This window comes from Pongo abelii, chromosome X (genome assembly GCF_028885655.2).
Source record: "Pongo abelii isolate AG06213 chromosome X, NHGRI_mPonAbe1-v2.0_pri, whole genome shotgun sequence".
NCBI lineage: Eukaryota > Metazoa > Chordata > Mammalia > Primates > Hominidae > Pongo > Pongo abelii.
Genome location: NC_072008.2, coordinates 109,652,400 through 109,668,596, shown reverse-complemented (window position 1 = coordinate 109,668,596; position 16,197 = coordinate 109,652,400). Strand labels below are relative to the sequence as shown.

General features: G+C 44.3%; 1 protein-coding gene and 1 long non-coding RNA gene across 2 annotated transcripts; both read right to left on the bottom strand.

The window, feature by feature from the left end:
• Nucleotides 1–404: 404 nt before the first annotated feature.
• On the bottom strand, nt 405–15,660 carry LOC134760930 (uncharacterized). The gene is made up of 2 exons (XR_010139058.1): nt 15,018–15,660; nt 405–3,450 (listed from the first exon to the last, which is right to left on the bottom strand). It is a non-coding gene; the product is annotated as an uncharacterized LOC134760930 (long non-coding RNA).
• On the bottom strand, nt 3,750–7,728 carry LOC100435261 (solute carrier family 25 member 53-like). The gene has a single exon (XM_054544904.1). It carries the CDS (start codon nt 6,187–6,189, stop codon nt 5,266–5,268), a length of 924 nt encoding a protein of 307 aa, XP_054400879.1. The 5' UTR covers nt 6,190–7,728; the 3' UTR covers nt 3,750–5,265.
• Nucleotides 15,661–16,197: the final 537 nt, after the last annotated feature.

Sequence of the window (16,197 nt, the reverse complement as noted above, 5' to 3'; positions counted from 1 at the left end):
AGGAGAAATACCTAATGTAGATGACGGATTGATGTGTGCAGCAAACCACTATGGCACATGTACCCCTATGTTACAAACCTGCAGGTTCTGCACATGTATCCCAGAACTTAAAGTATAATAAAAAAAAAAACTAATGCAATCCTGTCATTTCTGGCAACATAGATGTGCTCAGAGGACATTATGTGAAGTGAAATGTGAAGTGAAATAATCCAGGCACAGAAAGGCAAATATCACAAGTCCTCACTCATATGGGGGAGCTAAAAAAGTTGATCTCAAGGTGGTGGAGAGTAGAACTGTGGTTAACAGAGGCTGGGAAGGGTCCTGCAGAGGGGCGAATGAAGAGAGATTGGTTAATGGATGCAAAAATAGAGTTAGAGAGAAGGAATAAGCTCTGCACAACAGAGTGACCACAGTATTCAATTTATTGTGTATTTCAAAATAGCTAGAAGAGATTTGGAATGTTTCCCACGTAAAGAAATGATAAATTTGAGCTGATGGATATCCCTATTACCTTGATTTGACCATTACATATTGTATGCATGTATCAAAATATCAAATGTACCCCAGAAACATATACAATTATTACGCATCAATAAAACTAATAAACTGTAAAAAAAAAAAAAAGAAAAAAAGAAAGAAAGAAAACCCTGCAAACAACCAGAATGACCCTCAAACTTATCATGAATAAATTATGGTACAACGGTAAACTGTAAACAATAAAAATGGATCAACTACAGCTATCTGCAATATCGATGAGTATCACAAGCAATGTGGAGTGAAACAAGATAGTCACAATTCCAAGTTTATAAAGCATATAATGCTCAAACATCTGTAAAACAGAGCTGTTGGTTAGGGATGCTTATAAGGAAGAAAACCTATAAACAAAAGCAAAGAAATTATTATCACAAAAGTCAGCATGGGGGCTACCCCTAAGATGGAAGGAGGGATATCATCATTGGCGGGGGGAGAGGAGTAGGTTATTAAAGGGCTCTATTTCTTGCGCGGGCTAGTTATTACGTGGGTGATAGCTTTATAAATGTTCTTTAAACTGGCAATTCTCGTCTGAGCGTATCTCTTTTCTTAAAGAAATAGAAAGCAAGGTCACTAGTTGGAAATGATGAGGGAGGGTATATTAAAAGATTTGAGGGAAGAAAGATGATATGAAAGAACCAGAGACATTAGAGAGTGAACAGACTAGAGAAATACAGTATTTTTATCCTATTCTTTCATGAAAGCTTTTTATAGTTTCTGATTTATTATGCTTTTTCTCTCATATGCAACATTATTTTATATATAACTTTAATGTACTACACTATATGTCCTTATCCCAGTAAAATTATAATGCTATTTAATGTTTAAAAATAAGTTGTAAAAGCAAAATTAAGTCTAAATAAACCATATAATGATTTTTCATAAAACATTAGTTATTTATTATTTCAACTTGAGCTCTAGAAAAGCTGATGTAGTTTATATTTAGACAAAAATATATGTCATGCATATATTGTGTTTTGTGATGGCTTTTTATTCTTTTTCTTTTGACTTTTTATACCAAGTAGCTTTAGTGTTAAATTGTATATTTTATGTCTTTAAACAGATGTAGGTATTTATTACCTCCTTATTTTATTGATCTCAACTCCTGAAAGTCATTTTTTTATATCAGAAAATATGCCCACATAAACATCACAAAACTAAATATTAATATTGACATTTCAAATTACTTGAAAACTACTACACCCTTAAATTTTGCTCAGAAGATTTAAGTGGAAAAAGTTGACAGTCTGTATAATTTTACAGTATTGCCTAGGATTTTATATGAACCAATTTGTAAAACTCAATTATTTAAATTATAACATGCTTCAGTTGTAGATCCACGTTTATATTATAATTGAATAGCTTCAAGCTTTAAACATACATAATGTAAAGTTTTTATAAAGGCAAATATAGTAAATTTAAGCAATTATTAGCAACTTAGCTTTAAAATATGCTCTGAGGGGAAAACACACAAACTTTTTCCTTTGCTCTCACATCACGGCAATCAACAAAGAATATTTCCATGTTCAAATGTGTGGGGTTTTCCCACACACTAAGTGAGCAATCAGTTCTGCAGCAAACACCAGCTGGGTGTACTCCAATTCAATTCTGACACAAATCTACCTACAGATAGCGTCATATCCCACAAGCTGAGGACTAGGTCTCACAAGACTGTTCCCAGGCCCTTCAGACACCAGTCGCAAATTCAGGCCTCCAGAACTTCTGACAGATGGGCTTCAAGTTTGGGTTCACATGACCCCCTCTTTGGGTTTGATTAATTTGTCAGAAAGGCTCACAGAACTCAGGGAAATACCTAATGTTGACCAGTTTATTATAAAGGATATTGCAAAGGATAGAGATGAAGAGATGCATAGGGTGAGGTACTGGGGAAGGGGCTCAGAGCTTCCATGCCCTCCTTGGGTCACCACCCTCCAGGAACCTCCATATATTCAGCTATCTGGAAGCTATCCAAACCCAGTCCCTTGGGGATTTTATGGAAGCTCCATTACATAGGTATGATTGATTAAATCATTGGCCACTGGTGATCAACTTAATCTTCCACCCCTCTCCCCTCCCTGGAGGTCGGGAATGAGGCTGTTAAGTCCCAACCCTCTAATGGCACCTTGGTCTTTCTGGTGACTAGTTCCCATCCTGAAGCAACCAGAGGCTGCCAGCCATCAGTCAATTATTAGCATACAAAAAGATATCACTTTGGAAATTCTAAGGATTTTAGGAGTTGCATGCCAGGAAACAGGATTGAAGAGCAAATATATATTTAACAATATCACATATACCATGTAACTTTTCATTTTATAATATTCTGTAATAACGGTCCCGTTGTCATAGAGATAAAACACAGTCTTTTTTAAAAGAATGTGGACTTGCAAACATTGAATCGAGGAATATTGAAAATTGTTCTATGCAATTCACAGATAGTTCAGGGAAAAAATATCCTGTGTGCGTATAGACAGAGTGCACACTTAAATAATAAAGCAAATGGGGATAAATGTTAATAATAGGTGAATTTGGGTAAAGGGTACATGGGTGTTCTTTAAGCTGTATTTATGCTTGCAACATTTTTAAATGTTTGAAATTATTTTTAAATAAGAAGTTAAAATGAAGAAAGGGACATGGATGGACAGAGTGACATAAGTGGAAATCACCAGTGTACTTGGGAGATAAATGCATCTTTTTCCTTTCCTTATGCAGACTCTGTGTTCATACTTCCTTGAATCCACAAGTTGAGTACTGTCCCAACACACCCCGATCTGCAGATGTGGAAACTCATCTTCAGCTCTCCTGGACCAGCTATTTTCTGCCAACCTTGGTGACAAATGGTGTCTGACATCATATCTCCAACAACTGTGTCTTTAATTTCTGTGGCATTCAGTGAGAAGTTCTCACTGCTAGATCTACAACCTGGTAAGACAAATACAGGACAAATTTGGTTCAGTAAGGAGATGAAAGTGGAGGGCATTACTGAGATATCTGTAGGGGGAAACTATAACACATGTCATCTTGGAAATCCTCAAAATCCCAGAGTTGAAACAAATGGGACAGTTATATATTGTGAATCTGTTTGTGAAATTTCAGTTCCTGAACTGGTGCTAATAGCAAATATGCCATCAGTAACACAAACTCATCAAATGTTCCAGTTGAAAGTAATTTTTTATTATTATTATTAATTATTATTATTATTATTATTATCAACAGCAGCATCATCATCATTAGCACAAAACTAAAACCACTATTAAAAGAAAATAAAAACACAGCTCAAAGGCATGTGTCTTGCTGACAGTGAGTCAATAACTTTATCTTCATGTACAAGGGACAGCAACCGGAGGATATACCACATCACAGCTTGATAATCAATTCAGTAATTCGACCGATGTTATTGAGCACCTAGGCACAATGGAAGATTTTAAAATGCATACAAGAATCCCTGCTTTCAATAAGTTTTACGGCCTAGTAGGAGGTATTGAAGAATACAAGAACACAGGGTCACATGAGATTAGTGACATAACAGAATCAGTACCATCTATGAAGTGCTGTTAGAAAGGGGCATCACAGAGACTAATGTCACATTCACTTGGGGGAAATCAAGAGGCTCCAAAGAGAAGGTGACCTCTGAGCTGGGCTTTGAGGAGCTGGAAGGATTTTGGTAGACTGGCACGTGAAGAAGGAGCACTGCAGGTGGAAAGAATAGTGTGGGCCAAAGCATGGCCATGGGAAAGTTCATGGAATGTCTGGGGAGAGAACAAGGTTCATTATGGCTAGTGTTTGGGGTTTATGTAAGTGGAGTGACAATATGTTGAAAGTTATATAAGGAGCATATTTTGAATGGCTCTGAATGACAGGCTAAGATTTCTGATCTTTATGTCATACTAACTACATTTATCACATCAACAAAATATGCAATTATCTGTGAAGAGATATGGTCACTTCACTTCCAGGTCTCTTAGGGAAACTCAAATTGTTTCTGGGCAATGTTATCACCTTGCTCTCAGAAATGTCCTAACAGATAACACCAAGCAGACTATAGCAAATGTTTCTATTTCGCATGTAATTAAATCTCTTCTTTCAAAGTTTTATCCTTTCCATTCATGGGCCACACTTCTTCGCACTCCCATCTCCAGCCCCACTAGTTCTTGTGGCACCTGACGAGTTCATGCAAGCCTAATTTAGGATTTCCAGCCACAGCTGCTACCCTGAAAGTAGGACCCACAGCCTTGAGAAGTGAGAGGTGCTGGTAGAGGCAGTGAACAATATCATGAAAATGTAGCCATCTGAGAAGTTTTATGGAATTCCCATCCTAAGAGTCAAGCACAGTTCTTTGAAATTGGAGTTCCACTCAGTTTGGTCTGGAGGACACCTAGAGGGGTCCCAGAGCTCAAAGTGCCTAAGTAAGGTCATCTTTTTAAGTTTCTGCTTATTGCCAAGGAATTCCTTAAAGGAATGACACTTAATCTGGGTTACACGTTATTTAAAGGCCTCCTGGCTCTGAGGCTACTGAAGCTGTGGAGAGACTGGGGCGAACGTTTCTTTTTGACTAAGGAATACTTTTGGGCTTTGTCCTTGCTCAACAGGTTGGTAGGTGGGAACTTCTCCCATGCAATGAGTTTACAGATGCTAAAAAATGGCTGTATTAGGCAACCGAGCCAAAGAAATAAGCTATATAGAACCAATCAGGGAAGATTTAGAATAACAAAGGTGGCACGGCCACACTTTCTGCAGCTAGTCAGTCTTCAGCTCTTTCCTGGAGTGTGACTTCCTCTGCAGGAAGTCCTGGATTGCCGTAGTGAGGCCCCATGTCACACTGGACCTTAGGATGACCAGGGAGCATCCACGGTAGCTCAGGAGCAGCTTTTGGCCCCAAGTGTTCCACACATCCTGGGCAGAGGCCCACAGGCTTGGCATGCTCTGCCATCCCATATGGGACTGCATATTAGCAACCAGCACAATCAGAGGATGCAGAACTAGGCAGGTGATCGTTTCATTGACACTACCAGACACCAAGGCAGGAACCCAACGGGCCAGGCCTTGCTCTGCCAGGCCATCCTGCATGGGGTCCTTGAAAGAAAAATATAGAGTGCTCCCCAGGCTGTTCCTGGCCAGGACAGGCCAGAAACCATGGTAGTAGCCCCGTGACAGCCGCCCCCAAAGCCCATAAGAATTGAATTCCTCAAGAATGCTGAAGGTGCTGGGGAAGCGAGCTTGCTTGCGACCATCCTGGAGCACATTTTGCACCCTTTCAAAGGGGCTGAGTGCCACAGCCTCCACCAGGCCAGACATGATCCCTGCAGCCCAGTGGCATCCCAGGGTGTATGGCCCAAGAGGAGAGAGAAAGCACAGCAGGCCATCATAAGTCCCAAAAAGAAGAGTCCCTTGCAACGTCTTGGACAGAAGAGGACGGTAGATTCCCCGGTAGAAGTATTGAGGACCTTCGTGCCAAAGCTGTCTCATAGCCTCTGACACTGCCATGGCATGGATCTGTTGCCGGAACACAACCTTATAGATAGGAAAGGTCAGAAAAGTAGACATAGAGTTGGAAACAGCCCCAAGGGCATAGGCCTGGGAGTGCCAGCTTTTCTTTCCTGGAGCCTCTGCTCGTGTCCTGTGCTGAAGCTCCTTCCTGGGAGAGTGGTTCTGCTCCCCCATGCTGAAGACAACTGGGTGCAGGTGGAAGAAATTGGCAAGGGTGGAAAAAAATAGATTAGAGCGACCAATTAATTCCGTTGGCAAGTATTTTCATTGCTTAATTGGAAATGAACCCTAAGAAACTCAGGTCGACGGAAACAAGCAACTCTTTGAGCCAGTTTCTGATATATAAGCACACCATTAAGAAATTAAGAATTCATTAACCTTAAATTAAAAGAAAGGCAATCGGTTTTTCTGGACAGAGCCATCACTACAGTATTTTGCTGACACAGCAAATATTCCAATATTCAAAGAAGGATTACTTGAAGAACATGAAATAGAGGAGGGGAAGACTCCAAAACTTAATGCATCAACTTTCACGACATAAAACTGTCCATTCTATAAACTACTAGAATAATAAGTTGCTATTCTGTTTCAAAAAAAAAAACAAAAAAACAAAAAAAACCTGGCACTATCTTGCAGAGGCAGAAAGCCATTTAACAGTGGAAGTGCAATGCTTTCTCTAAAAGTCGGTATTAAATTTGGGTAAGGGGAATCTCCCCTCACCTTTCTCTCCATAGATTCCTGCCCAAGTTGTAGCTGTTTCATGGCAATGCCCAGTCCCCCTCCAGCAAGTGGGGAAGGGAAAGAGCAGCTACTCCTGGAAGTTCAGTGCCTAAAGGATGAGCACCTGGCAATTTCCAAACCTAACCCTGTAGACCTGTAGCTATATCATAGAGCAGGGTTTCTTAAATTCAGTGCTATTGACATTTTGGGCAGGATAATTTTTTATTCTTGGTCCCTGTCCTGTGCACTGGAGGATATTCAGAGGCTTCCTGGCTTCGGCTCAGTGCGTGCCGGTAGCACCTGTGGTGACATACCCAGTGTGACGACCAAAAATATCTTGAGACCTTGCCAAACGTCCCCAGGGAGGCAAAACTGTTCCCAGCTCAGAACCACTGTACTAGATAGAATAGGCAGTGCGAGGACTCCAAACTATTGCTCCTTACCCCAGAAAGGCCAGGAAGCAGATGGCTAGTATGAGAAGCAACTTGGAAGCCAGGACATATGAAGGAACTTTGGGATCGAAAAAAAATGAATGCTCAGAGCAGATCTGAGGGAGTTTGCCGGGGAGGAAAGAGGGGGTCCCTGGAATGACGAGACAGGGTGTGCAGCAGCCAGAGCTGGAACCTCAGGGAAAGAGCACAGAGCTGTGTGGGTGTGGGGCAGGAAGACAGGGGAGAAGGGGAGGGACATGATGGCCAGGCTGGAGGGCTTCCATCTACACTGACAGGGACAGGAAGCCTGGCAGGACCAGCAGACCCACAGGTTTCCCACAGAACCCTGGGCTATGTGATGGGGGGCATGAAGGTTGGGACTCTAATTAAGCTGGCAGGCCAATGGGGGACCAGAGTCCAGGATGAGGTCCCCAGGGAGGAGTAGAAGCCACACTGCAAGAAGCCCAATGCAGCCTTCCCGAGGCTGCCAGGCCCAGAATTGGCCTTGGCGTACTACTCCTTCCAGAATCACTCCCATTAGCTCTGCTCTTCCCTAGCCCCTTCTCCCTGCTCCATCCATATCCCCACAATCCCATCCTATCCCCCCTGCTCCATCCATATCCCCTCAATCTCATTCTATCCCCCCCGCTACATCCATATCCCTACAATCTCATTCATACCCCCCACTCCATCCATATCCCCTCAGTCTCATTCTATCCCCCCTGCTCCATCTATATCCTCACAATCTCATTCATACCCCACCCCATTCCATCCATATCCCCACAGTCTCATTCATACCACTCTGCTCCATCCATTTTCCCACAATCTCACTTTACCACCACTCCCCTCACCTGGAGCCACACTCACCTCTTGGTGGAGAGATATGGAGTCTCAGCCTCCTGTGCTCGGCCCATCACCACCTCCCCCTCCTCCACATTCCATGATGGCCTTAAGCCTCAGCTTCCTTAACGCTCATGGCCAGTACACTGGGAGGGCCCCTCTGCCTCTTACCCTTTAGCTGAGAACTGAGCAGGAGTAAAAGCTCAAGAGGCCCACTATTTGCATCCCTCTGGGGCACCTCTAGCCTCTGGCAGCCCCACTTCCATTTCTCCAGAGCCAAAGGGGACTCCTCCCATATACCCAGGCCGCTAAATCCACAGGAGCCCCCAACAGTCCTCAGCTCTCCTACCAAAGGTCTTCTTTCCCAAGTCTTACCTGCACCTAAATAAGTACAGGTAGTGAGGTAAATGTTTGTTCCCTCTTCTACCTCAGAGTGCAACAATGTTCCACTTCCTCCCTACCATTTATAAACATGTGTTCACTGATGCCATAAGGCAGGATGATTTAGCAGAAAGAAAACTGGGCTAGGATTTCGCAGTGCAAGGACTCCCAACTATTGTACCTACCACAGAAAGGCCAGGAAGCAAGTGGGGTAGTATGAGATACCAGCATTCTAAGCAAGTTTTGTTATTAACTTGATGTGTGACCTTTAGAAATTCAATGACATCTTGGAGCCTTACCCACATGAGCTGTAAAAGGAGCAGAAAGGGCAAAATAATTTGTAGTCATCTCCATACCATATCTGTCAGAGGGGGTTGACATGGGGGCATTCAGGCCAGTAGTTGATAGAGAAATTGTACTTTTCAATCCCCAACTCCTTCTGCCATTTTTGTAAATCATTTTGGGGGACTAAAAGTGAACAATAATTGAGAAACATCTCACCTTAAATATGTGATCCATTGTATAAATCCAATCCTTTCCATTTTATGGGAGTGAAGATCAAGCTTCTCCAAAGTATTTTCCGTTAAGATGCCAGGCTTTGGAAAGGGCAGACAGACCCGAGACTGAATTCTGCCTCTGCCACTTACTTAATTGTGTGACCTCGGGCAAGACATTTCATTCAGTCTCAGGTACTTCAGATACAAAACCAGGACATTAAGACCCACCTCAAAACATTGTGGCAGAGATTAGTAACATAAAATGAGATAAAGTAGTTGAGAATCCATAACATAGTGGCCTCGATAAAATATATCAAAAAAAAAAAAAAAAAGATGCTTCTGGACCTCACTATCTGTCTCCACAGAGCACATGCTCCTTCCAGACAGTCTCAGGACAGCCAGAAGCAGATAAAGAGGCATGTAGGAACACATCTTGTGTTCCTAAGGGAGGCAGGGAAGCCCTTTCTTCCATGAATGGGAAGGCGCAACATAAATGATCTAGGAGAGCCTGGCCCCTTGACATGAATTCAAAGTACAGACCACAGAATGGACCTAGAGTTGGCCTTGAGCAGATATCACCCGTACCCTGACCTGCCTCCTGTGTTTACAGCCTAGTAAAATGAGCCCAGGGGATTCCAGACTCTCCGAGCCAGTCTAGTCCACATAGGTAGCCTGTGTGACTGCCCCAGGATCCAGCCACAAATGAATGCATTTGTCTGTTCATTCGGGGCATCTCTCACCCAGTCCTTTGGTCAGCTCACAAACATGTATTGATCATCCACTAAATCATTGTGGGTAAACCACCATGGAGCTAGAGTGAATAGAATTTGATGCCTGCCCTCAAGTGCCTGGGAATCTAGTAGGGAAGACGGGTAAACAATGAGCTAAACCCTACAGAAAGACAAAATAAAGGGTACACTAATGAAGGTGGAAGCAAAAAGACAAGAGCAATTTATTCCACCTGGGACGGGGAGCAACCAAGAAATTTCTCTGAGAAGGGGCATATGACACAGTCCTTAACTGAGTAGAGTAGAATAGGATCTTGTTAGGTAGAGGATTGACGGCAAGCATTCTAGGCTGAGAAAGTAGCCTAAGGCACATAGGCTTAAAAGTGTGAGTTGTGCATGGGGATGGCCTGCCCCATGTGGTGAGAAGGAAATAGAGCTGTGGTTGACAGAGAGGAGCCCATTTAGAATGAGGACCACATTTGTCTTCCCCACTGCATTGTGTTGTAGGGCACAGACATGGGCTCTGGATTCAGCCAGCCCTGGGTTTCAATTTCACTCTGTCACTTCCTAGCTTTACAACCTTGGCCAAGTTTCTTCATCTCTCTGATCCTCAGTATCTATATATGTAAAATGATTGTCATGAGGGATGCATGAGACAAAGTATGGAAAGTGCTTAGCACAGCAACTGGTATATAAGTTGTTCCATAAGTTATATTAGTAATTTCGTTTTTAAAAATCAGATAATACTAGGAATCCAACATAAAAGGGATGTGAAGGAACTCTTCAAGGAGAATTACAAAGCACTGCTCAACGAAATGAAAGACGACACGAACAAATGGAAGAACATTCCACGCTCATGGATAGGAAGAATCAATATCTTGAAAATGGCCATACTGCCCAAGGTAATTTATAGATAAAATGCCATCCCCATCAAGCTACCAATGACTTTCTTCACAGAATTGGAAAAACCTACTTTAAAGTTCATATGGAACCAAAAAAGAGCCCGCATCGCCAAGACAATCCTAAGCCAAAAGAACAAAGCTGGAGGCATCACGCTACCTGACTTGGAACTATACTACAAGGCTACAGTAACCAAAACAGCATGGTACTGGTACCAAAACAGAGATATAGACCAATGGAACAGAACACAGCCCTCAGAAATAATACCACACATCTACAAACATCTGATCTTTGACAAACCTGACAAAAACAAGAAATGGGGAAAGGATTCCCTATTTAATAAATGGTGCTTGGAAAACTGGCTAGCCATATGTAGAAAGCTGAAACTGGATCCCTTCCTTACACCTTATACAAAAATTAATTCAAGATGGATTAAAAACTTAAATGTCAGACCTAAAACCATAAAAACCCTAGAAGAAAACCTAGGCAATGCCATTCAGGACATAGGGATGGGCAAGGACTTCATGTCTAAAACACCAAAGGCAATGGCAACAAAAGCCAAAATTGACAAATGGGATCTAATTAAACTAAAGAGCTTCTGCACAGCAAAAGAAACTACCACAGAGTGAATAGGCAACCTACAGAATGGGAGAAAATTTTTGCAATCTACTCATCTGACAAAGGGCTAATATCCAGAATCTACAAAGAACTTAAACAAATATACAAGAAAAAAAATCAAACAACCCCATCAAAAAGTGGGTGAAGGATATGGACACTTCTCAAAAGAAGACATTTATGCAGCCAACAGACACATGAAAAAATGCTCATCATCACTGGCCATCAGAGAAATGCAAATCAAAACCACAATGAGACACCATCTCACACCAGTTAGAATGGTGATCATTAACAAGTCAGGAAACAACAGGTGCTGGAGAGGATGTGGAGAAATAGGAACACTTTTACACTGTTAGTGGGACTTTGAACAGGTTCAACCATTGTGGAAGACAGTGTGGCAATTCCTCAGGGATCTAGAACTAGAAATACCATTTGACCCAGCCATCCCATTACTGGGTATATACCCAAAGGATTATAAATCATGCTGCTATAAAGACACATGCACATGTATGTTTATTGCAGCACTATTCACGATAGCAAAGACTCGGAATCAACCCAAATGTCCATCAATAATAGACTGGATTAAGAAAATGTGGCACATATACACCATACAATAGTATGCAGCCATAAAAAAGGACGAGTTCATGTCCCTTGTAGGGACGTGGAGGAAGCTGGAAACCATCATTCTGAGCAAACTGTCACGAGGACAGAAAACAAAACACTGCATGTTCTCACTCATAGGTGGGAATTGAACAATGAGAACACTTGGACACAGGATGGGGAACATCACACACTGGGGCCTGTCGTGGGGTGGGGGAGGGGGAAGGGTTAGCATTAGGAGATATACCTCATGTAAATGACTAGTTACTGGGTGCAGCACACCAACATGGCACATGTATACATATGTAACAAACCTGCACGTTGTGCACATGTACCATAGAACTTAAAGTATAGCACTAATAAAAAATAAATAAATAAATAAACAAAATAAAAATGAGATAATAGGACGGAGCTTGCAGTGAGCTGAGATCGCACCACTGCACTCCAGCCTGGGTGACAGTGGGAGACTCCGTCTCAAAAAAAAAAAAAAAAAAAAAAGAGAGAGAGAGAGAGATAATAGGAATAAAGGCAAGATAACAACTAAATTCTTCTAAAAGCTGCAATTGGTCTAATGAACTGGGTTATCTGCAGAATGCATTTTAGACTGCTTGTTTGGAAGGCAGCAAAGAAGAGTTTTCATGGGCTTTGGAGTTTGACATCCCTGGCCTGCAATCCCAGTGCCTCCACTTAAAAGTTGTGAAGCCTTACACAAGTTACTTAACGTCCCTGAAATTCAGTTTCCCTCTCTGCAAAATAGGATACAATGGCTGTCTCAACAGTGTTGCTGGGAAGCTTAAATGAGATAACAGATAGAAAGTTCCTGGCACAAAGGAGGAAGGCAGCCAAAGGCAGCTATTATTGTTTCAGCTGAAAGCTTTATCTCCAAACCTTCAAGCTTTTAAGGTTTATGTGTTAAAATTACAAAATGTGGTCTCATTAGAGCCATCAGTTGGAACAGACTCCCACACATGAGGCCAGAGATAGGATGTCCTGTATCCAATTGGAGCCAGATTGCAAATACTCTCCCCGTCCCTGCACAAAGAGTCCCTCGCTTTGTTCCAGTAGCCCAACCCTGGCACCTTTACACAATCCATTTCCTGTCATTATTTTTGTCCGAGCTCTGACACCTATTCTTGGTCTTATGTGATTCCATCCCTACCAAGTCCAGCTGTAAATACCTAATTTGGTGATGAAGCCAATTTAAACACTGAGCAAGAGTCTTCTGGGAGGCAAGAGCCAGATGTCACGGGACAGGGGAGCAGAAGCAAAAGTCTGAAGGAAACCTAAGAGCTACTGCCAGCATCACCCCTAAGTGTGCGAGGTGAGCAACCTGCCTTCTCCATACATCCACACTTTCCACCTTCCACCACCACTACCCCACTGTTCCATCCACAGGCCACAATCCTGAGATGGAAGGTGCTTCATCTCCAAATCTGTATTGTTTACTCCAAGGAACTCTAGATCTTGGGGTTGTAAATAAGAGGGTGGAAATGAGTGAGTGAAGTGCCTTGGCAGGCTGAAGATGAAGCCAACGGCAGCAGAAGGGCATCAGACTGTTCACTTGCTTCCAAGCATCAGGAGTCAAGAACAGGCCCCACAGGAGTCTCCCAGCTACACTATACATAAAGGAAGTAATACCTGCTCTCTAAGTCAGGGAAAAATGGAGCAGGTTTTCCAGCCACTGCCTTCATGGCCATTCACTTTGGACAGCCCTGCATGCCATTTCCATGGAGTTGCTCCTTCTCTGGGGCCAGTGATGCCAAATCCAGCAAAGGAGAAGTCCCCTGAAGAGCTCACAGAAGGGCAACCTAGCAACCTGTCCTTGAGCCAGGAAATGAAAGAGCCATATCAGCAACAGAGAGCTGTGGTTTGGGGGTTAGGTTAAATGGGGTTTTATTTCTCACACTTCTTTGTCAAGCATGGCTTGAAGAAGGAAGACATTACGACAGACCCATTTGAAAATCTGCAAAGCTGTGGACTCAGAAGAATGTACGGAGTCCAGATTCTTTGCATACAGTTCCAGGAAGGACCGCGGGTAGGAACCTGTGCTCTGGAGTTACATTTCATAACAGATATGCCATGGACAGATACACTGATGACAGGCCCATTTACTTATAACCTTCAGCATCACGTGGTGGTGTTTGGAACAGTGGTTCACGAATCTCTCTACACCTCAGAATCAACTACAGGGCTGGTTAAAACTACAAATCACACTCTTTACCCCTAGTCCTAGTACATCAAAATCCCCCAGGGGTAAGGCCCAGAAATCTGCATTTATAACAAGCTCTCCAAAATGATTCTGAGGCAGCCCACTTTTTGCTCACTTTAGTTAATAGTGTGAGTTCTGGATTCAGAGATTCGGTCCAAATTTTGGCTTCACCTTGTAATTTCAGACAAATCATTTTACCTCTCCGAGCCTTGCCTCCCTTGGGGTCACAAAGGGCTGTCGAAATTATGTTGCTTTTATAAAACAGGCAGCTTTTTGTAGTATAAAAAAAGTATTTTTAAAAAAACGAAGGAAAGAAGAGTGCCAAGAAGAGTTTCCTCTTCTGTACAATGGGCACCATAAAGGTTGCCTTCATCTTCCTTCAGCCCTCTCCCCACTACCTCCTCACCCCCTCCCTCAGCACTGTCATCACATTGAGACTGCTGTTGAGATGATTTGAGACTACCTGTGCAAAAGTGCTCTTCAGACAATGCTCCAGGGCAAAGAATTAGCATCTAGAGAGCAACATACAGGTGCTAAGTTGGATGCTGTAACTTCTTTGCTGCGGGATACAGTGCAAGACGCTTAACCTCCCTGTCTTTGGCTCAGTTTCTTCATCTGTGAAATGGAGATAACAGTTCTTGCTCACTAATTCTATGCAGTCCCAAGTTGGTCCTCCCATCCTGGCTTTGGTTTTTCTCCGCTATCCCTTAATCTAACAGAATAGAGGAGTGTTGGCAAGGGGCAGCCTTTGAAGTCAGATATGTTGACTTGGGAGTGAGCTCTTAGCTCTGCACTTCCTAACTGTACTGCCTGGGTGTTTCAGTCCTTTCCTGTTAAATGGGCACACTGCTACCTGCTTCACAGGGCTGCTGAGAAGAAAGGAGACAGGCGCATCCGCACGCAGAAAGCACTCAGTAAATGCTGTTTCCCCCCTTCCCCCTATACAAAGGTAAGGAACTCTCATTGTTCACTTGGTTTCTGTCCCACCTCGTGTTTCAGGCATCCGGTCTCAAAGCCCGGAGCAGAGCCGAGGCGGAAGGGAATGGGGAGAAGGGAAACGATGGGGTAGCAGCAAACTCACAGATGAAATGGAAATGGGCCGGGTCCTTGCGTCCGAGCTCCACTTGACGCCGCGCCGGCTCCCGTGCCTGTCGGCCTCAGCCCCCGCCCGCCAGCTCCCGAGTCTTGCTAGCAGTAGCTTCAGGGCCAGAGGCTGCCTGGGGAGGCCGCCCCGTCGCCCCGCTGACTGGCCGCGTCGCGCCGCTTGTCACGCTCTTTTGTCTCAACGGGCAGAGACTGAAAGCAACCGCGGCTGCCCTGAGGTCCGAACTGGAGGGTGGGCGCAGCCGTGGCTGCCTTGGGAACCGCGCTGCCTCGACTCGGCTACCTCTCGCTGGGCGGTCTTGCGAAGCACTCGCTAAGCCGGGCAGCCCCGGGGTCGCTTATCGGCCCAGGAGGCGCCAGCGATCCTGTTCCCCTGCAGAGCTACGGGGACCAGAAGACGAAACAGAGCTGTCGACCCGGGAGCATACGCTGCCCACCAGTGGAGCGCAGGTAAAGAAAGAGCGCGCGATTGCCCGGCGCGGTGAGGGGTGGGGGAAGCCCCGCCAGGACTGGGCGGCGCCCGGCTTGGTGAATCAGTAACTGCGAGGCAGGGGATGGAGCACTCCCATGGCCTGGTTGCGCTGAGGAAGGAGTTGTGGCTCATCTGGATGCTGCCGACTGGGTAGGATTTATGATTTGCCTGGATTGAAGTGGGTGGGGGTGTTGTCGGGCGTCGGGGGCGGGTGTTCGGGGAGGTGGCAAGGGGCGGGAGAAGACGATCGCAAGCTGTCTTGAACCCCTTTTGCATCTCCTCATCTCTTCCTGGGAAGGAATATGGGGGTGGGAGGTTATCCAACTTCTAGTCCCTTTCTCTCTGGCAGGTCATCAAAGCCGAATCCGAATTTGAATTCTGTGCGACTGATTGCAGAGCTGGTAGGCCGACGGTTTCCCGGAGGAAATGTACGAGGGGCGGGAGGGCAGGAGGCACTTTGGCTTGTGTTCAGAAGATGGGAGAGGGAATTTTCCTCCTGGCGACAGTGGAGGCGGTGGAGGGGAGGTATCAGGTTTTCAGAAGAGGCTGCTTCCAACCCTTCCTTTTCTTCCTTCGCGGCACAGTCTTGAGGCCCTGAGGACTGGGATCTGCGACCCCCAGTAGACAAAAGTCGACTCTACCCCAGATGCTAATTTTCTCACGGCAGGCACCTGTTAAGAGGCTG

Bases quoted from the DNA above. Each gene is read 5' to 3' on its own strand.
- LOC100435261 (XM_054544904.1), bottom strand. From the start codon at position 6,189: ATGGGGGAGCAGAACCACTCTCCCAGGAAGGAGCTTCAGCACAGGACA.